The sequence below is a fragment of the Apostichopus japonicus genome, chromosome 9 (genome assembly GCF_037975245.1).
Source record: "Apostichopus japonicus isolate 1M-3 chromosome 9, ASM3797524v1, whole genome shotgun sequence".
In the NCBI taxonomy this organism is placed as follows: Eukaryota; Metazoa; Echinodermata; class Holothuroidea; order Aspidochirotida; family Stichopodidae; genus Apostichopus; species Apostichopus japonicus.
Genome location: NC_092569.1, coordinates 2,418,947 through 2,445,375, shown reverse-complemented (window position 1 = coordinate 2,445,375; position 26,429 = coordinate 2,418,947). Strand labels below are relative to the sequence as shown.

The following is a 26,429-nucleotide window of genomic DNA, read 5'->3' as shown; positions in this document are numbered from 1 at the left end:
AATAGGCCTAGCATTTTATGATTCTGCGACATGTTTTACTTTGCTCATCACTTACTTTTGGTGGAAAAAGGTTTAAATTTCATACTGCACAGAAACATAATTTTCCAATGTGCAATTACGTAGCATAATGTATGGGCCTAAGTGTACTTACACTTATCTAGCGTCATACTTTCATTGTGTCACATTTTGTACTTTTCATTCGACTGCCAAGTATTGCTGACGAAGGTTCCAAGGGGACCGAAATTTCCAATATATTTTCTAAATCTTTACTCCTTATTTGTCAATTATGAGTCATATCTTATTTCTCTGGTTTTCTCTAATATATATATATATATATATATATATATATATATATATATATATATATATATATATATATATATATATATATATATATATATATATATATAGGATGAGGATATATATAGGATTTTGAAAGAGAGAATACATTAACCCTGCAGTGCATCCAACATATTTTCGACGAGAAGTCTACACCTATTCTAGTGAAGTCACACGCCTGCACTTAACGACTGAATTATCAACCATCTTCTTGTCATGTGGAAAGTTTGTTGAAATATGTAGATATTCTTCGTAAGCGAATGACATTTTGGATGCAAGTAGATATTATAGTATGAATTTTACACGTTCTTATTTTATTTTTGCCAGAATATGAAAACATTACTGTTGCGAGCTCTACCACCATTGCAAGTAAGACTATGTCCCACTGTACCAGTGCATTTCTCATATTTTCGATGTTTTTTGTTTTTAGTTTAATTCCCAGTTAAAGAAATCGTTGGGAAGATTCAATCATATTTTTACAATATAACCGTATTTTCTTACTTTTTTTTTCTTGCCTACGATACGCTTTTCTTTGTCTTTCATATTATAAGGTTGCGACCGTAGGAAAGTAAACTAATAAAGAACATATTGTTGATCAAAGTACTTATTCGTGCAAGTGCAGAGGATGTGGTAGAAGAGAGAAAGCTTCATCGTGACAAATGTCACCTGCACTATACAAGCAGCATTTCTTAAGTTTACGGGAGAAATTTAGTTGCTTCTGAGTAGATGTTAACTTTGCCTTCGGTCTGGCAAGATTTAGTTATAACATGATAAATATTGAGTCGCTTTGATCTATGACATGCATGCGTGTTTCTGTTTGTAGGTAAACGTCAAACGACCAGGCCGCCTGCCAATCGAGGTGAGCATGAAGTAATGTCGCCAAATCTGATATCATATATATATATATATATATATATATATATATATATATATATATATATATATATATATATATATATATATATATATATATATATATATATATATATATATATATATATATATATATATATATATATATATATATATATATATATATATATATATATATATATATATATATATATATATATATATATATATATATATATATATATATATATATATATATATATATATATATATATATATATATATATATATATATATATATATATATATATATATATATATATATATATATATATATATAGTGGAGTCAAAGTTCGTCCAACAACAACTATGGTGGTTTTTGAGGAAGCCATTTTGCGAAAAAAAAACAGAGTGGTGATTATTCATTCTGAGTAATACCTGGATTATCCGAATTTTGTTTGAATGAGACCACGAGTTACCTCCAAAACGTGCAAAAAGAGGAAGTCAAATAATGGCAATAGCCATGGTAACATTCAGGCTCTTGGTTACAATTGTTTACAGGATGCTCGTCTTTCTAATGACTACGAATTTTAGTCTATGGCGTATGACGTGAGTGAGGAACTATTTGGCCTGATCAACTGGTCGTTTGTGATTGTTAAATGCCGTGAAAATGACGCTTCCCTGTGATAGTCTAATATATACACAAAATATTTAAAATTATGTACAATCAAAAGAAGAAGAAGAAATAATCCCCAAAATAATAATAATAAAGCAAACAAACGAGGTGTGTCAACATTTCCTGTAATTCTTTTCTGTAGATAACTATCGAAACAACTTTAAGTTTTTAATTGGTGTTCACACCTGTCACAAACTCGAGATAACGGAATATAAAATCACGATTTTTTTTGTCTTGTTCCCATATTTGATAATTTTATCAATACTCACAAAATGAGTCCTTAACAAGTTAAGTGAGCAGTGCCTATGGTCATTATTATTTAGAATAACAAACAAAAGTGTAAAGTGGATGCGGTACTAACGAAGGAAAGTGTTTCCTCTGTTTAAGTAAATCTGCATTATACGACGGTGAATGGAAACCAGCAAACTATATCAATAGATACGGACATACGGTCATCAGTTTGTTGACCGAATGAATCTAGTTTTGTTGCTAGCATTGGGTCTATTCTCGTAACACTCCACGTCAATTGGAAAAAGTTGTTGTTCATACTGAAAAAAAGGCTTCCTTAAAATCAAGTCTGTTGAACCTGTCAAACCAAGAGAACGAGTTGATTCATTCATAAGCACTGGCACGAGAAACTCGTAATCATGGTTATAACATCATAAACTTTGACGCCGCATTTTCTCGTAAATCACCATTCATTGCACGTCCAGAATAAACATAATTGTTTCTGTAAAGGATCTTAACAACCGACACGGAAATAACAAACTGTAGAAAAGTTCACCATAGTCGATTCTTGATCTTTTAAATGACAGACGAATTTTCATCTTCGATAATGGGTGTAATATATGTCATTCATCAGCCTATTGTTTAATTTATTTACTCAATTCAGTATCAACTTTGCCATCATCGGTCGCAACAACCGGAGGGAAAGTATCAGAGATCCCGAAGATGTTTTCTAGAATCATCACTACAAATGTAAAGAGGAACACTACCGATATCAGTCAGGGTATACTGGACCATGGTAAGACATAATATTAACCTCATAGCACACCCAGCAATGATGATATATACGGGCTAGTTATGAAGAACAATATCTAAAACCAGCTAAGAGAAAAATCAATGCTAGTAGGTTGGTATACACATTATTTTAAAGCTTCTCCATATATTAGAAAAAGACTTAAGCAAGTCTAAATATGACGTAAAAGAGCCTTAACTGCAGGATTTTCTTAATATCTTATATATCATATATATATCTTTATTCATTATTTTGCTATTCAATTTCCTTAAACGGGTATTAGAAAATGACGTTCATAAAAAAGGAAAAAGGGTCAAATGCAAAATAATATTTGGTTGTGTTAATCAATTTGATAGTGCTATATTTCTCCATGCAAATATGGAAGGAAAAACAAAGGGGAACTAAAATATTTAATCACAGTAAATGTTATCACAAATTGATATTTTTTATTACAATATCTCAAAACGGAGTTTTTTTACTTTGTGTTTAGCAGTTTTGTTTGCAACAAAGATATGTATCAGATACGGTAAATACGAGGATTGGGTTTTATGTAATTGAGACTTATTTGATATGTTTGTTGCAACGCTACTTGTCACAGAACGGAAAATCATCTGTGTTATCTGATCGTAGAATCAGAGCATGTTAAAAGTTTGTGTCTTGGAGTGTACTGGATAATCTGTGAATGTTTTATTTAACAGAGCTCTACCACCGTTGCAAATTAACACGTTCTAATTTTATTTTGCCAGAATATGAAAATATAACTGTTGCGAGCTCTACCATCATTGCAAGTCACACTTAACGACTGAATTATCAACCATCTTCATGTCATGTGGAAAGTTTGTTGAAATATGTAGATATTCTTCGTAAGCGAATGACATTCTTGTTGCAAGTAGATATTGTAGTATGAATTTTACAAGTTCTTATTTTATTTTTGCCAGAATATGAAACTATTACTGTTGCGAGCTCTACCACCATTACAAGTAAGAGTATGTCCCACTATATCAGTGCTTTTCTCATATTGTCGATGATTATTTGTTTAGTTTAATTCCGAGTTAGAGAAACCGTTGGGAAGATAAGTTGCATCTCTGCTGCGTTAGCCATTGGCAGATCTCGCTTTATATATCTCAGGAAATTAGCCATGTCAAAAACTGAAAGGAGAGGGGGGTATCGTTGGTATTAACCACATTTTCTGGATATGAAAAATGAGAGTAGATATGGGAGGGGAATGGTATATACGCATATATATATATATATATATATATATATATATATATATATATATATATATATATATATATATATATATTAGATGCTGAAACTGTGAGTAAAAGGACAAATCTCATAGTCTAATCCACATGAAACATACTAAAAGTATACAGAGCTGACGACATAAGTTACTATCTTTTACATTATGTGTCAATTGAAAACTTCTTTAATAATACCTATCGTACTGAATGTACACACATCTGACGACTTCAACTATACTATTCTGTATATGTGTCTTCGATATTGATAACAATATTTATTTATTTCAAAAAAATAAACATTAACATTTACCCTGATATATGGCAGTTGTATAACCCACTGAGATATGGGCCGTAGCTTTGGGACGCTTCTATAGGTAGACTTCAGAAAAGTTTGAAGCTTTCAGCGAAGATAGTATTTGACCGTTAACAACAGTTGCCATAACACTGTAATACAAGATAAGTGAGCCAATGGACTATGTATTTGTTTGTACTTGTAAACGTTTCTATAATGGAAGTGACACATCATGCTCATACCAGAAATATCAAGTTAAAGTTGAGCACGTGTGCCAATTTAGTGGCTCAGTGGAACGTCTCGTTTATCTTTTGTTTTTGTTGCCCTAAACAAACCAATTTGTATTTACTCATAGAAAATAAAAACGGCGGGACAAATCTTTGGATAATAATTGTCGCAGTTGTGGTTATACTGTTGCTAGTCCTTGTGTTTGTGGGCTTACTCTGGTACCGCTCAAGAAGGTAAATCATATTTTGTTTTCATATATGCACAGTACCCACAATTAAAATCGATGCTTATATCTATAAATATGTATTGATGTTTGAGCAGCGAATGAAAGGATTCAACTGTGTATAAAGAAAGAAAAATAAATAAAGGCATATATTATAATATAGTTACAAATCAGAGGCTTTACTGTAAACAATGTAAGCGTTAGTAATATTGGAAACCATTCAATGAATCGATGACGAAAATAGGGTTCGACAAGCAGAATCAAAGTGGTTACAATTGTACATCAACGAAAGAACGTTTTCGGCCAATGAAAAACCGAAGAACTTTATACAGAGATATTCATTCTGCGTTTATTTTACAGACAAAAAGGAAGAGCGGCTCATCCTGATAAAGTAGATAAAAACGGAACTGACGTCAGAGGAAATCAACTGGTCAATCACCATGGTGACGTCAATGACGAAACGGTGTACAATGGTGACCCTAAATATTACAGTATAGAAGATGGAGAAGTCAAAATACCAACATATGATTTGCCTGATCAGGAGATGTTTAACAATCCTGATAGTTATGAAACCGTTGACAAGAAGGCAACGATTAAAAGCAAGGAAACTTTGAAAAATAATCATCTTAAAAATATCCAACAAACAAATAAATCGTTTGAACAGATAGATAAGAATAAAGTGACAGTTGAAAATGCTAATGGCAAAATGGTCGATGAGGCTTCGATGAGAGAAGATAACGAATATTCCAGAAAAATATTCACTGAAGAGAAAGAGGCAGTTGTATTTTGTGACAGAAGGCCTCAATATATAAACTATAAAATCACCGGGCATACCTCTAGTTAGAAAGCTTAACTTGGTATTGGGAAACCAGGGCGCAGGTCTATAAGGATCTCAGGACTTCCTTAGACGATTGTTATGTATAGAAGGCGTAGCGGTTTTCCCCAGAATAAGAATAAACCACATAAATAAAATTGTGCATTCCTCAATTTGTAACGATTGTCTTCATAAATATTTTGAATTTTACATTGATTGTGGTTCAGCGCATGGAAACTGATAAGTGAAGAGCGAAAGTCTCTAGCTCTCCGTGAGGTGCCTTCCTGATAAATGGGAACCATGGTACTAGAGGACACATGTAAAAAGTTTAAAAAATTCAGCCGAAATAAGCAAAATGACGGTCCTTGTCTTTTCAAACTTGTTTGTTGCATTTAATTTGATAATAATTTAGACATTGTTTTCACAATTTGCTATAAAGTAGTATTTAAAGGATTACGTTGAACACGAAGTAAATAAATATGGCGTCGTTTCTATATTCCGTTATATGAGGAAGATGTACACTATGGGAGATAATCAAGCCTTTTCGTTAATTATACTAAAACAATTACTTTCTCTTTATCTATATAGATGAAGAAAGAAAACATGTTCGAAGACTGGCTTATTTAATTTTGGTACCTTTTGACGTTTTCTACATTGTAACAAATTATATTGCCCATTCTTTATGTTTTTACTTCATTTGTCTAATCTTATTCATTTATTGATTCAGTTAAATAAGATTATAATATTATTCAACAGGAAAGTAAAGGAATGGATAAAAGGACATCACATTCTACACTGATAATTATACTATTAGACAATTTTGTTTTCTCTAAAACACAGTACTAGAAAACAATTGTGAATACAGTAGGGTAGAAGAGTGGATACAAATCAAAAACATTTTAAACTGATCATAAATATTCTATTATTTCTATTTCTTCTCGATTTCATAGCAAACAATTTGTATATAATTTCGATTATGCGTTATGTTTTTTTTTTTGCAAGGTGTGATTGCTTGATGGTAGACGGTCTATGTTATTCAAGGTCTTAAAGCTCCAAATTTTTGAATTTACACAACCAGGCTGGTCAGTGTAAAGACTTTCACATTTGAGTATTACTTAGTAAAACTCATATTAAAAGGAGGATTGTGGAAAGATGTATATATCTATAGAGTTTTCATAACGTTCTTTTGGGCAATCTATAGTGTTTTATAAAGAAGTATTGGTTTACCACACATATCTGGTTTTTGTACATCTATGCAACTGCATGGTTCACGAACATTATCGAACTCCTGTAGACCCGTATGCAGGGAGAACATGAGGGGGGGGTGACAGAGGGTTGCGCACACCCCCACATTTTCCATCTTTCAAAGGACAAGCCTTGTTCTTGGCATTTTGTTACATATAACATGACAACCCCCCCAAAAATGTACACAGGTCTGTCATAATTGTTATTGGTCAAACCCTAGCATATTTGTACAACGAACAGGTCTGTGTGAACCTGTACAGCTTCCACAGCGTGATACTTCATTGGTTATTGGATTTTTCGAGTAAATTAATTTTCTTCGGGCACTGTGTTTTAGGCCGTCATAGCATTTGTTAAACTATTACAAAACAAAATCAAAGAAACAAAATAAGCGATGACGAAGGTTTTTAATCTGAATTAGCAGTGCGTCATGCATCGTTACCTCTCTATTTCAAACGGGCTACAAAAGGTTTAAATAAACAAGGTGGAAAATATTATATGGCGAATGCATCATGTGTTATAAAATACAACAACCAATGAAATGATTTTAGTCCCTTCATCTTTCTTTTCTTTGTTTCTCTTTATGTTCTCTTTCCCCTTTCACCATTAATACTTTGAAATAAGAAGCGTAATGTATAGGTACAGGCAGAACCTTAGAACAACAAGGAAAATATTATCTGTAGCTGAATACAATTCGTCTTGCTCACAAAGGCCATATTTAGACATGTGGAGGCCCGTGGGCAACCTTTAGTAGTGGAGGCCCACAGCACCCTAGTGATCGCCGTCCTGGGGGAGGTGTCTAAGTTGAGGGTCTTTTGTTGAATAATTAAGGGTGCTTAGATGCAAAATGGTGCAGTATTTTGTGATTTTTGAAGTAAATTTATGTTCAAGAATTTTCATTACGGTATGTAAGCCTGTTTGCCTGTCCAATTTTCAGTACAAGTAAACAGGTTGCTACCACTTCTCTCAGTACAAATGAACAGGTTGCTACCACCCCTACCGTATGCAAATTAACAGGTTGCTACCACATCTCTCAGTACAAATGAGCAATCATGATCAATCATAACATGGATAGAGTACAGTACATATATTTACAGACCAGACACTTGACGAGACTTGACCCTTGCAATATCTTGGATCAATTTGTCGTGTCAGCCTACATCTTCCTTATATTTTTTCATGAAATATGTGAGGGCCCCTTGTTGTGGAGGCCCATGGGCAACAGCCCACGTTGCCCATTCCTAAATCCGGCCCTGTTGCTCACAAAACCGAATAGAAAATTCCAACTGTTCCTTAAGAGAACTTTTGTTTGTAGTTGCAAGCTATACCACTAAAAACTTAAGCGTTGCTTGGCAAGCATAGATAATTAATCTAACGATATGGTTTTATACCCGTAAGTACATTATCCTGCCATACACGTACGGTATACCGTTAATTAACCCTGTTTATTGATACAAAGCAATAAATCAAAAATAATTTTCATCCCACAATGTTTCAATTCAATAAACATATTTAAAGAAAATCAACCACCAGTTGTATGGAAAGGGTACGTTGTTTTTTACTTTTATTGTAGTTGATTAAAAGTCTCAAAACAATGTGCAGCATGACGATTTGACGCAATGGCATACTGCGCCTGCGTCCAGTTGACATAGCAACACGAACTGATGTGTTCATGTCAAGACGTATAGCGATACAGTGGATGGATATAACGGACATTGACGTATACTACGGATTACTACGGATTAGAAGCCTCCAATAACTTTTGATACTATTTTTGTCTTGATAGCCGTTTCATGCTATAATATAAGCATTAATGGCAGCAATGTTATAAATGAGGATATCGTTGTTACTCGCACCATATGGTTAGCATAGGCTACTTCAGACTGGAAGTTTGCTTTCTCAGATATTTTGAGCATCATGTTGCCATGGTGTGTTTACACCGGGGGTTTATTATCATACTATACTTGATCTGATTTGTTTCCTTTGAATTGGCTTAATCAGATAAATGTGTTCGGAATTAAGCTTTACTGTTTTTTTTTTTGTTGCAACATATCCATCCGCTGGTGAGTTTACCGAGAAGCCAATCAGATTCGAGGATTTTAACGCTCGGGCACCTGTTGGTACATAATCGACCAAATCGGCCGCGGCAGTCGTTAGACTGAGGACAGCTCATGGTCCTCCGACCACTCAGTTTCAATGTATAACATAATCTATGTTGATGTCCCATTGGATTACACATTAAGCTGTGAAAGTATTGTGGTCACCTAAGCATTGAATTTTTAAACAAACACTATTATCAAATAACAAAACAAAGAAGCGCTATATGCCACTACAATTGTTTCTTCTATATTAGGGTAACTGGGCATGTGTTTAGCCTTAAGCTTCACAAATGATGTTTCATATTGTCCGTTTATGTTTTCTTATATGATTAAAGGGAAAATGAAACAAAACTGTTAGCAAACTGCTTATCCACTAATGAGCCTGTGTAATAGAATGTGTAAAAGTAAGTGGGCCTGACGTTTCGATCCTAGCAGAAGCTTCTTCAGAGGCTGAATGGCAATGCCAAAGGAAGCGTTAGCAGTTGTAAATGAAACGTGAAAGATGTGCGGACATTTTTGATGAATGAAATTCAAAATATTTCTACGCTTCATGCATTTTCATCGATTCCTCAGGTGATTTGCATGTCGTTGTATACTAAAAGTAAACACATATAAAGTTTAACATATAATTTTCATACAATTACTGCGAAATTCGGTACCATACAATGTGGTAAATGTTCTCATCTTATTTGAAGGCAAGTTTGTCTTCATTCGCGACCTCTGTACAATGGAATGCCTAGTTATCATTATGAGAACTTGAAGAACCTGCTAGAAATTTAGCCGTATATACATTTTATATTAATTTCATTGACCGAAATTTCACATAATTTGACAACAGTTATTTTGAACCACTAAATGAACCTATTTATGTGACCTACACATGGATTCTTTTAAAACTGTGTATATAGTTTGTTTATTTAAGTTTGTTTACAATCTGATACTGAGGTCAAATTTTATTCACGGTTCACTTCATTATTAAAGAATTTTACGTTCGTCACGATAGTTTCTACCTGACTCACTTCTAGACTTTTATATAAACCTTTAAATTTGATCTCACAGGTCAATGAACACAAACAGGGGTGATTTTCAGGTACCGAATTGTGTACGTCTTATATGTGACACGGTAGAGTTACTTCCTCCTACAGCTATGTCAGTTCATGACGAAATCATATTTTTGGGGGGAATATTATCTGTCGTGTAACCGAAGTGTGGACCGAAGCGTATAGAATTTCTTCTATGTCTGAAGAGTTGTATACCAGTCTGAGTGATACAGTCCACAAATAGGAAAGAGAAAGTACAATAACCACGCACAAGCTGTATAGTGCCAATAGTGTTGTTGGTAACTTCAATTTGATTGTATGGTGCGGCAAATGATATTGTGCAGAAATTATATCTAAAGGATATCTATCTTAGTATTCAGGACCACTGGGCTTTGGCCGGACAAAATGGGATTACATTTTCGTTTCTCTTTACCAGCAAGAGTCTACCTTTCATTTTTGGTGTTCTTTCACTTGAGTGAGTATTTTAAAACTCTGTAATCTGGTGGATTTGCAGGGAGGCTGGTGGGTGGGTGACGGTGCGGTGCGGGGAAGGGGGTAGTGGTGGTTTAAAAGGTGGATGGGCTAATAAAATGCGGTATTTGTGACGGTGTCTATCACGGTTAAAATCAACAGAGAGGAGTCTCGGATTATCGTGAGTGTATGGGCTTTCAAATCACATGTACGTACTGTTTAAAATGATTGTTATTAACCGTACCATAATCTTAATAAAACTGTTACTTTTATGTACCGTTAGTTGAGATTTATATATATAAATGGTCTGGTGTAATTGCTTTCGTTCATTTATCTGTGCAGAGAGGATCATTATAATATGTTGACCAACGTATCCCACAAGACCACCAAGATTGTTAATCAATGCAATGACTTAATTATGATCATCTGCTAATTTATGTTAACAATCTTTCTCTATTTAGTCATATCAGTAAGGTTGGAATGTAAGGGCTTTGGATTAAGAAATCTGAAAGAAGGAAACAACAAAGAATGGAAGTTTTATAACATAGATGGTATAGGTAAGTAACAGACATTACAAGAAATTATCGATAAATGTGATCTGTTTATTGAAGACGTGGACTAAGTGCGACTTGCTCCGTCCCTATCCAAAGAACTTGATGGCAAAGAAAAGAGAGACATTTGTATACTTTTGGGAGATAGATGCCTAGACTCTATACATCTGCTCGGATACTTACATACAACATAACGAGGATATGAATTCGTAAGTGTTGTGACTGAAGGATTGGGTCAAAAAAATTACCCTGTTCGGCAAAATCCATTCAGTGCCCACCCCTGATATAAACGTTATAAGCGTTATAAGTTGTAGTTTGCGTTAGGCATACAATAACTCTCAGAAAGCATTTTTTTTACGTCTCAGCTTCTTTTTTTTTTCTTGCTGGAAGAGGACCCCAGACTCCCTTAGATAGGAGCTGTCTGCTTCTAAAACCTCATGGCCACAGCCCTTTTCTCTAAAATCCTGGATTCGCTACTAATATGTGTTCCATTCTTATCGAAGGAAGTGTGATTTAAACATAGCTGGATACCAATCATTCCTACCAAACTTTCCATGTGGATGTATCTATAATATTCTAGTTATTCTAATTGGTCATGTAGTATCACTGAGACAATTTTAACTTCTTAACAATTTCATGATTTGTTTTTATTGTTGCATATTGGTGCAGTTTTAGCGGACTAAAGCAACAGATTATCTTTTCGTGTGCCTTGTTTATTTAATGCATATTGCAGGGTATTTGTCAGATTAGTGATGAGACTTTTAAACCACTGAGCTAACAATGGTTCTTAATCATCGTGGTCCGGGTTCACTTACGGTGGGGGGGGGGGGTGGTTGTCGGGGAATTAAACCATAAGTAGAGTATTCTCATTTTCGTAACACATACTGTATGAGACTGCCTAAAGGGTCCGTTAATAAAAATGTCCCTGGAGTACGACCTGACGTTCGACACTATTTGACATAGTCTTTAACAAAAAAAAAAGTACTTTTTAAGTGTTGTATAGTCCTGAATCATGTACTCATGTGGGTTAGACGAACTCATGGAGTTTTGTTTATGTTTCAGACGAACGAAGTCAAGTTTTATGCATAACTACTCTACCACGATATGGACCTTTTTTGGATGTTATTGAAAATAAATTGCTTATACTTACGTTGTATGTGGTTTACATGCAAATTTTCCTCAAATCAAATTATAATGTAACTCATTTCAAATAATGACGTCAAATTAAAATTTAACAATTTTTGCGTTGTTTGCGTGTGTAATTCTTAGTAACATGAATAATACAATTGTATGGGCGACGAAATGTCGAGAAATAATTGGTGTGATCTATTACTTTTTCGTTACATTGAATACTTACTTGTACTATAAATACTAGATGTCAAGTTGCCGAATGAAAAGCAAAGACCTGCTTTAACGATCATATTAATATTGGAACAAATGCTCACCATAGGCTACAATACAGGAACTATTCGTGTAGAGAAGCAGTGTAGGCTGAGTAGCATTTTGAGTTGATTTTTGTGCGATACCAAAATCCTATCCAACGTTTTCCAACAGTTCTAGCCCAGAAGTCAAGTTTCGTTTCCAATAATGAAGTATCAAATTTGCGACGAAATACTGAGAATGGAATCATATCTGTTAGTTATACTTGACGATTAACCTATATTTGATTAAACAATCAAGAACAATGTCTTAGTCCAAACGCAAACACAAATTTTGTTCACAGTTAACTTAATAAGGTACCCACACACCTCTTACTTTACAGAAGATAGCGAATATTTTTAGGGGAGGGGGGGGGGGGGGCGGTGAATGGTAGTTGTGAAGTGCAGAGCAACAAGGGTAATGACTCTGGTATTCCTTTTGGTTAAGCTTCTGTAAACTTCTTTATCATTCATAACATGTTTCGTGATGGCCCATCGTGTCATGCATAGTAATTATTGAATGTGATATAATAACAATTTTATTTTAATTGTTCTTATATGTAGCTCAAATGGATTGCTTCTTATGCGCACTTTGGGTAACAGGTGGACTATCGACGTTTGAGTTAGCGCTTCCATGTCGTAAAGACATGGCGTTCCTGACAGGTGTAAAATACGATGTATTTTATTATGGAACCAGTCAACCACCATTACAGTTAAAAGCGTCAGTTAATCCTATGTCTCATTGTGAGTCTCAGTATATGTCGGCGTCGAATATCACAGGTACTGTTTCGAGCTTTACCGTGACACAGGAGAGAACAAACACTATGTTAGACTTCAACGCACCCCCAGTGAGTATAAATAACTAATGAAAGTTTTTCTTTGTTCATTAGAACATTACAGAAGTTGTCATTAGTGTTCTACCAATTACAGTTTACATGTCATTCTCTACTTTACAATAGGACGTGTTATTGATAACATAAATAATTAGATTTATTTTGTAAATTCAAGCTGTACAATTACAAATGGTCTGTAACGTACAAAGGAATAATATTAATGAAGAAAATATAATAACCATAGCAGGAAATATGGATGAGCGCAAAATTCAATCTACATTTTGGATTAGTTAAACTGTATGCAGATATGCCTTGTAAACAAGCATAGCTAGTTAGCAAATCCGAAGTTTATGAGCTTTTAGGAATTCTGTTTAAATCGAAGACGTAGTTTGCAACCAGACAAACATGCATTGTTTTATTGCCTTATGTAAATTGCCTATCCTACATTTGCAATGTAAATTATTTTGGAGGAATGTTTGCTATGATAAGTTCTCATGCCCATCGAACCAAAGTCTTTTTTCAAGCCTCTATTCGAGGAAGGGAGACCAGTAGTATAAGGCACGAATTTGAATAAATTCGTGCATACTTTTGACGCCATGCAAGTTTGACAAATTTGTATTTGTTTTAACCTTTTTAGTTTCGATGCTAATCGTAACCTTTGTAGTCATGCAGGCGAATGACTGTGAGTGGGTGCGTGTGTGTGACCCTTGCTTGTAAACACGATATCTCAAGAAGAGAAGCTTGGACCAAAGTCATATTTCGTGTGTATGAGTACCACATTGAGTAGAAGAGGTATATTGTCTTTCGAGGAGGTCAAAGGTCATTTGGGGTCACCAGGGGTAAAATTGTGAAAACTGTATAAACACGATATCTCAAAAAGGGAAGCTTGGACAAATCTCAAATTTGGTGTGTAGATGTGATACGTTGAGTTCAAGATTCATTTTGTTTTTGGTGGAGGTCAAAGGTCATTTAGAGTCATCAGAGATCAAATTGTGGAAGCCCTGTGTAATCTACCATATCTTCCACCGTCAAGCGTATTAGATAACATGTGCGTACCAGCGAACCAGCGACGAAAGTGCTATTGAATTAACACTATTGAATTAACGCATCGGCACTCCGTACATACATGTGAATATAGGTCCATGTACTGCTTGTACATATAACGGTAAGGTAAAATTGGGTTCGTTCACACCAAAGCGTGAAGGAAAAAAATTGCGTCCAAATACCAATACAATTAAGGTGGCTAAACACTACCTAAATTATGTCTTTTCACTGCGTAAAAGATGGCTTTGATTTAGGCAGTGTAATGGAGCAATCGCAATATTTTGCGCACACCAATCTGCAGATAAGAGACAAAATAAATAATTGGGAAAATGTACGAATCGCGAGACTCGCGCACACTTAGCTATAGTTTATGCCTAGTACTAGAGGAGCCCTAATGTAACAGAAACCAAGTTATCTTCGTAGGTATATTTGCAGATGTTTTATATATTTATTTCTTTGAGACACTGCAATAGACCTAGCAGCATATTTATGATTCTGCGACATGTTTTAATTTGCTCATCACTTACTTTTGGTGGAGAAAAGTTTTAATTTCATACTGCACAGAAACATAATTTTCCAATGTGCAATTACGTAGCATCATGTATCTGCCTAAGTGCCTAACCTTAGTTCATAGAAAGTCTTGACGTTGTAGATCTGTACTATGGAGACTTAAACAACAGTCATAGTGGTGAGTGAATTTTGCATTTCGGCGAGAAGATTTTTAGTCACGGTAGCCAAATAGCAAGTACTCTTAAAAATATTTCAGTGTCGAGACCTGAAAACCTTTAAAACAAGATTTCTCATGGTAGAAATCATGGATACTTTTCATACATGGTATATGGATTTGTCAAATTGGGCACAATAATCCTGTTTCTTGTGAGGTCAAATCTTATTTGAGGTCACCAGAGGTCAAACTCTGAAAACCCTTTTACAGGATATCTAACGATGGGAATCGTGGATACTTCTCATGCTATGGTGTGTGGATGCATCACATTGAGTACAAGACCCTTATTGCTTTTCGTGGTGTGTATTGCCACGTACAGTACACTGACCTGTGTTAATCATGCCATTATGTAATTGTATAACAGAAAAGTTCGGGCCAGTATAGTGCAATTAAGACATCGAAACCTGCATGCATTTTGCATTCTGATTATTTATGTGAACTTCCCGAATGAGACAGTGATAACAAAACACAATTCTTACAATATTAATCTTGTGTTTGTTCTTTTATTTCTGTATGGAGAAAGGAAATTAAAGGAACCTTAACCCAAAGTAAATTGTACGAGGTTCAAGTTACAGCTAATTTCAGGTTGAAAACTATTCAAGCTCATATTCGACCGAAGCATCCAAAAGAAGAATTTGATTATGTTCTGTATTCTGATATTATGTTTCGTTTCAGTATTACAATTGGTGATGGAGTCCAACGACAGGATGGGCAACGGATTGTATAGCATTGCGGATTGTATAGTATTGTCCACGGTGTACAACAACTTTAAAAACCTTCCGGGAATTCTGATTAACGTTTCCCTTTTCGTTTTCCTATATCAATTCTAGTACGCCATCAGAGTGCAAGGAAACTACGAGGAGAATACGATTGTTTGCATCGAAAATGTTGAATACAGTTAGTTAATCTAGTTTTTCTTAACATTCATAAGTATAAACTCGGTTCATGTTATGTAAATTATATAAATAATATACATAAATTATGTTCATATTAAAGTCATATTACATATCCACTTATATGTTATGCTAATCGATTTTTTATAAACACTAAATATTGAATCAATTATGCTAGAACATTACGACAAAAGTGGAATATATATATATATATATATATATATATTGAAAGAGAGAAACCAACATCAACCCTGCAGTGCATGCAACATATTTTCGATTTTCTCTGTCATTTATATTACAAGGTACGATAGTAAGAAATAAAAATAATATAGAAAACATTGTTGATCAAGGTACATATGCATGCATGTGCAGAGGATGTTTTAAAAGAAGCCAATGCATGCCAGATATTTTCGTCGATAGTTTAACACATATTCTATAGTGAAGTCCAGGCTTACTCTGAACGACTGAATGATCAACCATCTTCATGTCATGTGGAAAGTTTGTTGAAATATGTAGGTATTGTACGTTAGAGCTCTAATAAGAATAACATTCTGGTTGCAAGTAGATATTATAGTATGAAATTAACACTTTTTTATTTTATTTTGCCAGAATATGAAAACATTACTGTTGCGAGCTCTACCACCAGTGCAAGTAAGATTATGTCCCACTGTACCAGTGCATTTCTCATATTTTCGATTATTTTTTGTTTAGTTTAATTCCGAGTTAAAGAAATCGTTGGGAAGATAAGTTGTATGTCTGCTTCGATAACCATTGTTAGATCTCGCTTTATATTTCTCACGAAATTAGCAATGTCAAAAACTGAGAGGAGGGAGGGGGTGGGAATAATCGTTGGTATTAACCACATTCTCTGGGGATGAAGAATGAGAGCTGAAATGGGAAGGGGAATAGTATATACGCAACAGTATGAGTGAAAGCTTTCAGCAGAAGGCATTTTTCATCAGGTTCAATCATATTTGTACGATATAATCCTATTTTTCTTACTTTATGGTTTTGTGCCTACTATATATATATATATATATATATATATATATATATATATATATATATATATATATATATATATATATATATATACGCTTTTCTTTGTCTATAATATTGTGAAGGCTACGATGGTGAAAACGTAATATAATAAACACAATATTGAGGATGTCTTAAAAAGAGAGAAAGCTTAATCATTACAAATGTCATTTGCATTATACAAGCAGCATTTCTTAAGTATGCGGATGGAATTTAGTTGCATCTGAGTAGATGGAAACTTTGCCTTCTGTCCGGAAGTATTTAGATATAACATGAGAAATGTCGAGTCGTTTTAATCTATGACTACATGCGTGTTTCTGTTTGTTGGTACACGTAGCACTACCAGGCCGCCTGCCAATCGAGATAACGTCGCAAAATCTGATATATGTGTGTATATATGTATATATATATGTGTGTATATATATATAATTATTTATATATATATATATATATGTGTATATATATATATGTGTATATATATATATAAATATATATGTGTGTATAAATATATATATATATATATATATATATATATGCAAACATGTACGCAGATATAATTTAAGCATTGTTTTACATGACTTCTACATTATTAAATAGAGGATGTTTTACGGAATTACTTTCATACTTTAATTTAATACGTGTATTTTCATACACTAGTATACTACTGCATGTCATAGATATATATATATATATATATATATATATATACACACACATATATATATATACACATATATATATATATATGTGTATATATATATATAATTATTTATATATATATATATATATGTGTGTGTATATATATATATATATATATATATGTATATATATATATATATATATATATATATATATATATATATATATATGCAAACATGTACGCAGATATAATTTAAGCATTGTTTTACATGACCTCTACATTATTAAATAGAGGATGTTTTACGGAATTACTTTCATACTTTAATTTAATACGTGTATTTTCATACACTAGTATACTACTGCATGTCATAGATATACCATACACATATGGGAGTTCTCGGGAAAGGTCATCATTATTATATATTGATATTGATATAGATATAGATTACTGAAAAACAATTGCAGAATATTTCTTCACGTAGAAAATGAATTTCCGACTTAAATGTCGATGAAATTTCAATCATTTATACAGAAACAAATCTTTATCAAATTAATATTAATATCAAAAAATATTTTTGAACATTAAAAGGGTTATTTGTGTTGGTATTTAATAGTGGAGTCAAAGTTCGTCTAACATTAACTATAGTTGTATTTTAGGAAGCCATTTTGCGTAAAAAAAAACACAGTGGTGATTATTCATTCTGAGTAATACCTGCATTATCCGAATTGTCTGAATGAGACCACGAGTTTCCCCCAAACGTGCACAAAGAGGAAGTCAAAATCATGGCAAAAGAAGAACTAACCCCCAAAATAATAATAATACTACTAATAAAGTAAACAAACACGCAAACGAGGTGTGTCAACATTTCCTATAGTTCTTTCCTGTAGATAACTTTTTGAACAAGTTTGAATTTTTGATTGGTGTTCACACCTGTCACAAACTCGAGAAAATTTAATATCAAAGTACGACTCTTTTGGGGGGATTCTCACATTTAATAATGTTATCAATATTAACAGAATGTGTTCTTAACAAGTGAATAGAGCCTTGGCTGTGGTCATTATTATTCATTAGAATGACCAAAAAAGTGTAAAGTGGATGCGGTAATAACGAAGGAAAGTGTTTCCTCTGTTTAAGTAAATTTGTATTATACGACAGTGAATGGAAACAAGCAAACTATGCCAATAGGTACGGTCATTATTTTCTTGACATCATTTTGTTGCTGCAAGCAATGGGTCTATTCTTGTAACACTCTACATCAGTTGGACAAAGTTATTGGTCATACTGAAAAACAGACTTCCTTCAAATCAAGTCTGTTGAAACCTGTCAAACCATGTCAACGAGTTGATTCATTCATAAGCACTGGCACGAGAAAACTCGTAATCAGGGTTATAACATCCTGAACTTTGACGCTGCATTTTCTTGTAAATTACCATTTATTGTATGTTTAGAATAAACATAATTGTTTTTGTATAGGATCTAAACAACCGACAGGGAAATAACAGATTGTAGAAAAGGAAAGTTCACCATAGTCGATTCTTGATCTTTTAAATGACAGACGAATTTTCATCTTCGATAACGCTTTTAATATAGGTCCGTCATCAGCCTATTGTTTAATTCATTTACTCAATTCAGTATCAACTTTGGCATCAACGGTCGCCTCAACCGGGGGCATAGAATCAGAGATCCCGAAGATGTTTTCTAGAATCATCACTACAAATGTAAAGAGGAACACTACCGATGTCAGTCAGGGTATACTGGACCATGGTAAGGAATAACATTAACCTCATGCCACACCCAGCCTTTATTGTGTAGGTCTGAATACGGTATAGTTATGAAGAACGATATCTACAACAAGCTAAGAAACAATGAATTTTAAAGTAGGTTGGTGTATACATTATATTAAAGTTTCTCCATATATTAGAAGCAAGTCATAATATGACTAAACAGAGCCTTAATTGCAGGATATTCTTACTATCTTATATATCTTATGTTTATCTATATTCATTATCTTGCTATTAAATTTCCTAAAACGAGTACTCGAAAATGATGTTGATAAAAAAGGAAAAAGTGTCAAATTCAAAATAATATTTGGCAGTGTTCATCATCTTGATAGTGCTATTTCTCCATGCAAATTTGGTTGGAAAAACAAAGGGAAACTCAAATATTTCATAACAGTATGTATAATTACATGTTGGTATTTATACTACAATATCTGAAAACGGAGGTTTTTATCTTGTGTTTAGCAGTTTTGTTTGCAACAAAGATATTTATCAGATACGGTAGATACGAAGATTGTTTTTTTTTTTTTGTAAATGAGACTTATATGATATGTTAGTTGCAACGCCTCTTGTCACAGAACGGATAATCATCTTTGATATCTTATCGCTGATTCAAAGCATGTTAAAAATCAGGAAATATGTCTTGGAGTGAAAAGATTCGCCTACTGGATAATCTGTGAATGTTTTATTTTAGTATAGAATTTCAACGCTGATGACATTCCATTTAAGACGAACAAGCACAAAAAGAACTATAACTGAAAATATTTTCGAAGAAAAACACAAATGATTACAGTATACTTTACAATATGTTTTCATGTATCTCAAACTCCCATTTTCTAACCTGTAGTTAAATATCATGCAAAACTATACTGGAATGTTTGTATTCCCAAATTTGGTTCAAATGTTAAGCATAATTAATTAGTATGGGCATCATCTCTCATGTTACCAATTTGAAAGTTGTAAATCGCAACCGCAATGAAATATTCTTATATTTTAATTCAAGGAGAAAGAAACATTATTAACAATCATATTTTCATCAATTCATAGAAACCAGACAAGACTTTTCGATTATCTGGATTCTGTTAGCAGTAGTGCTAATCGCCACATTCTTCGGCGTCACTTTTCTGTGCAGATCGTACTTTTTGAGCAGGTATGTTAGCCTTGATAATTCGTCTTTAGACAAGCATATTGATTTGAAAGTTCAACCAACCTTCAACAAAAAGAGTCAAATTATGTTACCGGTAACTGGAGACTGTCTTTATGTTCCATGTATCCTCAAAAGCATAGCAAATATCACCAACTTGCTTGAACTGTTGTGAGATAATACTGCACGTGTAAGTGAATGGTAGGTAACTACACAATGATTTATGTTTTAAAGACATACTTAGTAAAGTATAGTCATAATCTTAAATGGTTATTCCGGTAGAGCACATATGACAATCACACGGAATACATAAATATATATAATACGATCTCCTAAACTGTCTGTTGAAATGACAGCGTATGGTATGTGATGTCATCATATTGTCGCATGGTCTTCAAAGCTTTACCTTGTTATAACCGTGTCGTCAAAACCTTGACACTTTTGGAATGTTTGCCCAGCTGGCAATGTATTCTGAGTTCAAGGGCTTTCGCCAATGTTCTTCATAGTCTGAATGAGTACTTAATTGCACATAATAAAGAAAAAACGCAGATATTTGTTGTAATTCCGACGGTGACGTCACTCACTCTGCGCGAGGAGTAATGATGAAGACGAAATGTAAAACTCTATTCAACATATATTTACATCATTGTGATAAATAACGGTATCCGGTGCAAATCTTGATGCGAAAACTCAACCCAAAAATGTTTTGAATCATTAATTGTGTTTTTAACGAAATATCTCTTACAATTTCAACCGTTTTGGCCTAAAATACTAGAAAGTCATAAAATGGTCCCTCCCCCTGAAGTTTTAATGATACTTTTAATGTCATCCTCTTAGTATTGGTCTTCATTGAAACTCGTAATTATATAATATAATACATCTCAATTTCTCTGATTAACTGTAAGGCCAGAATCTCAAGGAAATGTCTCAGAAGTTTTAGCATGCTTAAATTCGAAAGCTATATTAACTGTCCGCACGAACATTTCGTTCATTGTAATACACCCTCCCCTGCATGATGAATATTGAATAATGGATATTTGTTTGCATTCACAGAGGAAAGCGAGGCGGTGAAGTACCTGAAATATATCTAAGCCATTCCGGAAGTGCCGTGAATGGAACAGTTTCACATGAACCAGATATGCACAGACACACCGAACCAACAACTAATCATGCAACCACGGCCCTGTCCAGTGAAAATGAATACCATACTGTTGGAGACACTGGTGATTTCAATGTAGATCGAAATGAACGAACCCAACAAACTTCATCAAATGATAATGGTACATATGAAAGCATTCCGATTAACAGGCTGATGCAAAACAACTACCGCGTTCCTGACGGAGAACAGTTGATAGATCAGTCAACCCATCCTGACGGCAATAAATCTAGAAGGGAGAGAAAGATTGATATTGGTACACCTGTAGTTCCGTCAAGATCATTGGGTGGTGCAGAAATAACTCTTAAGGATGTTAAAAAAAAATTGAAGATGAGCAAGCTTAGAACAAATTCTGAAAAGGTAAACACAAATGTCGATAATTCCATTGGCCAAATTGGAAGTGATTTGAACACCAAGTTGCCTGCCAAGATGCCCACCCGCGCTACAGTTAAACATCAAACTGTAAAGGGCCACCGTGATAAAGATACAGTTGATCATTATGCCAAATCTTTCAATGATGGCGTTACTTCACGGCAAGATGACGAGTATTCCGAGGTAATGGATACAGTGAAAAGAACTTCGACAACCGTGTGCAATGAGCTTGATAACGATCGCACTGCCTCCTCTCAAGTGAAAGTCAAATTCGTTGTAGACAATAAACAACGACAGTCAACCAAAATACCAGTTTACGGAGAAACTAATCAGGTAAGAAAAGGGAAGAACAATGGACATAACGAAGGTGTTGAAGACGTTTATGCCGAGGGCTCAGAAACAATTAAACGAACGACACCGGTGTACAACGAGGGTAACATGAATGGAAATGCTGGTGCGATTCCAGTGATAGATACACTGCCTCCTCCAAACGAGAGAGGAACCTCGATCACAACAAACGAGCCTCTGTATAATACAGTTACTAAAAGCGGTGAGACGACCGGCATTGCCAAAGGTGAAGACAGAAATGACAAATCATCTCTAACTAGTTCTGTTAATGGAAAGTCAATGCAAAACAGTATGGGCGCTGAAAATGCCAAGGACGATAGTCGCTTGTTGAGTGCAAAGAACGAATATGGTGACGTAGATACTGCAGAGAAAAGGGTTACACAGATCTACGCGGAGATTGATGTAGATGAACATGCTTCTGCGGTTCATGTTAATGGTGACGTGGCTTCCGGAACAGGTGTAGAAAGTATGCCAGACATTAATGTTCCCCTTTTACGGCAAGGTGATAAAAACACCAATAGCATGAAAATGGCTAAAGATGATAGCAATTTTTTGGTTGCAGATGACGAATACGGTGAGGTATCTGACACACTGAAAAGAGTAACACCGGTTTACGCAGAGGTTGGTGAGGACGGAATTGCTGCACCAGTTCATGCTAAAGCTCATGTGCCTTCTAAACCTGTTAAAGATACCATGCCAGCAAAAAGCATTCCCGTTTATGGAAAAGTCGACAAGAACACCGATGGCATGAAAATGTCTAAAGGTGAAAGCAATTTTTTGGTTGCAGATGACGAATACGGTGAGGTATCTGACACACTGAAAAGAATAACACCGGTATACGCAGAGGTTGGTGAGGACGGAAATACTGCACCAGTTCATGTTAAAGGTAATGGGCCTTCTAAAGCCGTTAAAGATACCATGCCAGCAAAAAGCATTCCTGTTTATGGAAAAGTCGACAAGAACACCAATGACATGAAAATGGCTAAAGGTGAAAGCAATTTGTTGGTTGCAGATGACGAATACGGTGAGGTATCTGACACACTGAAAAGAATAACACCGGTATACGCAGAGGTTGGTGAGGACGGAAATACTGCACCAGTTCATGTTAAAGGTCATGGGCCTTCTAAACCTGTTAAAGATACCATGCCAGCAAAAAGCATTCCTGTTTATGGAAAAGTCGAAAAAAACACCAATGACATGAAAATGGCTAAAGGTGAAAGCAATTTGTTGGTTGCAGATGACGAATACGGTGAGGTATCTGACACACTGAAAAGAATAACACCGGTATACGCAGAGGTTGGTGAGGACGGAAATACTGCACCAGTTCATGTTAAAGGTCATGGGCCTTCTGAAGCCGTTAAAGATACCATGCCAGCAAAAAGCATTCCTGTTTATGGAAAAGTCGACAAGAACACCAATGACATAAAATTGACTAAAGGTGAAAGCAATTTGTTGATTGCAGATGACGAATACGGTGAGGTATCTGACACACTGAAAAGAATAACACCGGTATACGCAGAGGTTGGTGAGGACGGAAACACTTCACCAGTTCATGCTAATTGTCATCGCCCTTCTAAAGCCGTTAAAGATACCATGCCAGCAAAAAGCATTCCTGTTTATGGAAAAGTCGACAAGAACACCGATGGCATGAAAATGGCTAAAGGTGAAAGCAATTTGTTGGTTGCAGATGACGAATACGGTGAGGTATCTGACACACTGAAAAGAATAACACCGGTATACGCAGAGGTTGGTGAGGACGGAATTGCTGCACCAGTTCATGCTAAAGGTCATTTGCCCTCTAAACCTGTTAAGGATACCATGCCAGCAAAAAGCATTCCTGTTTATGGAAAAGTCGACAAGAACACCGATGGCAAGAAAATGGCTAAAGGTGAAAGCAATTTGTTGGTTGCGGATGACGAATACGGTGAGGTGTCTGACACACTGAAAAGAATAACACCGGTATACGCAGAGGTTGGTGAGGACGGAATTGTTGCAGTTCATGTTAAAGGTCATCTGCCATCTGAAGTCTTTAAAGCCACTATGCCAGAATAAAGCATTCCTGTTTATGGAAAAGTCAAAAAGAACACCAATGATATGAAAAATATTAAAGGTGAAAGCAATTTGTTGGTTGCAGATGACGAATACGGTGAGGTATCTGACGCTTTGAAAAGAATAACACCGGTATACGCAGAGGTTGGTGAGGACGGAAATACTCCATCAGTTCATGTTACAAGTGAACCGACTTCTGAAGCCGTTTAAGGAAGTATGCCAGCATCAATCATTCCTGTTTATGGAAGAGTCGAGAAGAGCGATAAGAATAGTGAAAATGCTAAAGATGATTGTAATTTATTGGTAGTAGAGAACGAATATGGTGTAGTATCTGACGCATTGAAAAGGATTTCACCAGTTTACGCAGAGGTTGGTGCAAACGACAAGGGTTGTGCTGTGAGGACAACAGGTGTTGTAGATCACGCAACAAGCAAAGACAACACACCGTCATAACATCTGATTCATTAGCGAACAAACGCATATCATCGGCAATTTCCTAGTAGTTATGCCCCCCCCCCCACCCCAATGCCCCCTAGAATCAGGAACGTATTTCATAGATTTGCTCAGTCAGTCGTTACTACATTGTTTGAATATTACGTTGTTATTTGTTGCTCATAAAATAATTCGAGTTTCGTGTATGGTGAAAATCGTAGCAAAAGGTGCAATTTGTTTTGTAAATATTGACGTCATTCTATATATTGAATGCTTATTCCTATCAAATCGTTCTTACTGGACAGCTTTGGTGGTTCAGTGTAACTGTCTTTACAATGGTAAAGGGGAAATGAAGGGAAGTGCCAGTCCAAAAAGGTACTTGACAATAGACATGTTTTATTTGAAGATAACCAGAAAACCAAAAGGCTCGGTGATTCCTTGCACATAGGAAATATTTTGTAAGTACTGTGGTTTCAAATTGACACGTTTTTAAAGTTACTGTGTTAACAGTTAGGCATAGAATGTTTAAGATCCATGTGCATTGACTAACATGTTTGTGAACCATGAATCACAGTATCAGTCATCAAAGTTTTACCTTTGAGATATCATGTTTACAGGGCTTTCAGTCTGACCTCCACCATTTCTAATAGATTTGTTGTACTCACCACATGTCTTTATTAATTATTCAAACGGATTGATCACATGTTAACTTGGTCATAAATCAGCTTCTAGCATTCAATTTTGGGCGTTTAATGCCATATATATATAAAATAAGGACATGTTTTCCTGCATGATATATCGTGTTTACAAGTTTTCACCATTTGACCTCTGGTGACTTTTGACCTTCACTAACAAACAATATGGCTTTTTCAGTATAGGGAACGAGATTCAGCAGTTTCCTTTCTTAAGATATCGTGCTCGCAAGGTTTTCAGTTTGACCTCTAGTGACCTTATACCTCTTACAAAAGCAACAAGCTTCTTGTACTCAATATGGAGCATCCACATGTCAAGTGTGAGATCCCTCAAGTTACGCATCTTGAGATATTTTGGGGCACCGAAATGTTTGTCCGGCAAACGGTTCTCCGTGGATGAAATTAAGAGTGTCAGGTGACTATTTCTTGAAAATTAAGTCCTTATTATGGCGTAGTTTTACAGTACAAAATATGTTTGGCTTCTTAAATACTCGGTTTGCCTAAGGTCAAATTAAATTTGTGACTTAAAGAGCTGAACACTTCTGTTAAGTATATGATGATTCAAACACTATGTTTGCCAGAGTCCCATATATCTCAACATTCTTCGCGGCTATAGGCCTACTTCACTTCAAAGGTACCAACAATACAACGAAACAGACGTACTGTTAGTTGCATACGCTTTGTACTCTTTTGTTGCGTACGTGACAGAAAAGGTACTTTCTAGTTCCGGGTTTTTCATAAATTTCTTATTACCAAAACCACCAAACCTTGCAACA

At 34.9% G+C, this 26,429-nt stretch overlaps 1 protein-coding gene across 3 annotated transcripts; it reads left to right on the top strand.

Moving 5' to 3' along the window:
* Positions 1–986: 986 nt before the first annotated feature.
* On the top strand, positions 987–25,732 carry LOC139974402 (uncharacterized). 3 transcript variants are annotated; one of them, XM_071981528.1, is made up of 6 exons: positions 2,723–2,891; positions 3,824–3,868; positions 17,373–17,405; positions 19,315–19,446; positions 20,508–20,610; positions 21,658–25,732. In XM_071981528.1, the coding sequence occupies exons 1-6, from the start codon at positions 2,819–2,821 to the stop codon at positions 24,530–24,532; spliced, it is 3,261 nt and encodes a 1,086-aa protein (XP_071837629.1). In that variant the 5' UTR covers positions 2,723–2,818; the 3' UTR covers positions 24,533–25,732. The 3 variants fall into 3 exon arrangements, with proteins under 3 accessions (XP_071837631.1, XP_071837629.1, XP_071837630.1); XM_071981530.1 differs by lacking the exons at positions 2,723–2,891; positions 3,824–3,868; positions 17,373–17,405 and adding an exon at positions 987–1,198; XM_071981529.1 differs by lacking the exons at positions 3,824–3,868; positions 17,373–17,405 and having other exon boundaries at positions 2,724–2,891.
* The last annotated feature ends 697 nt before the right edge of the window (positions 25,733–26,429 follow it).

Bases quoted from the DNA above. Each gene is read 5' to 3' on its own strand.
- LOC139974402 (XM_071981528.1), top strand. From the start codon at position 2,819: ATGTTTTCTAGAATCATCACTACAAATGTAAAGAGGAACACTACCGAT. The intron at 2,892-3,823 runs GTAAGACATAAT...TATTTTTGCCAG, and splicing joins TCAGGGTATACTGGACCATG to AATATGAAACTATTACTGTT. The intron at 19,447-20,507 runs GTAAGGAATAAC...ATCAATTCATAG, and splicing joins TCAGGGTATACTGGACCATG to AAACCAGACAAGACTTTTCG.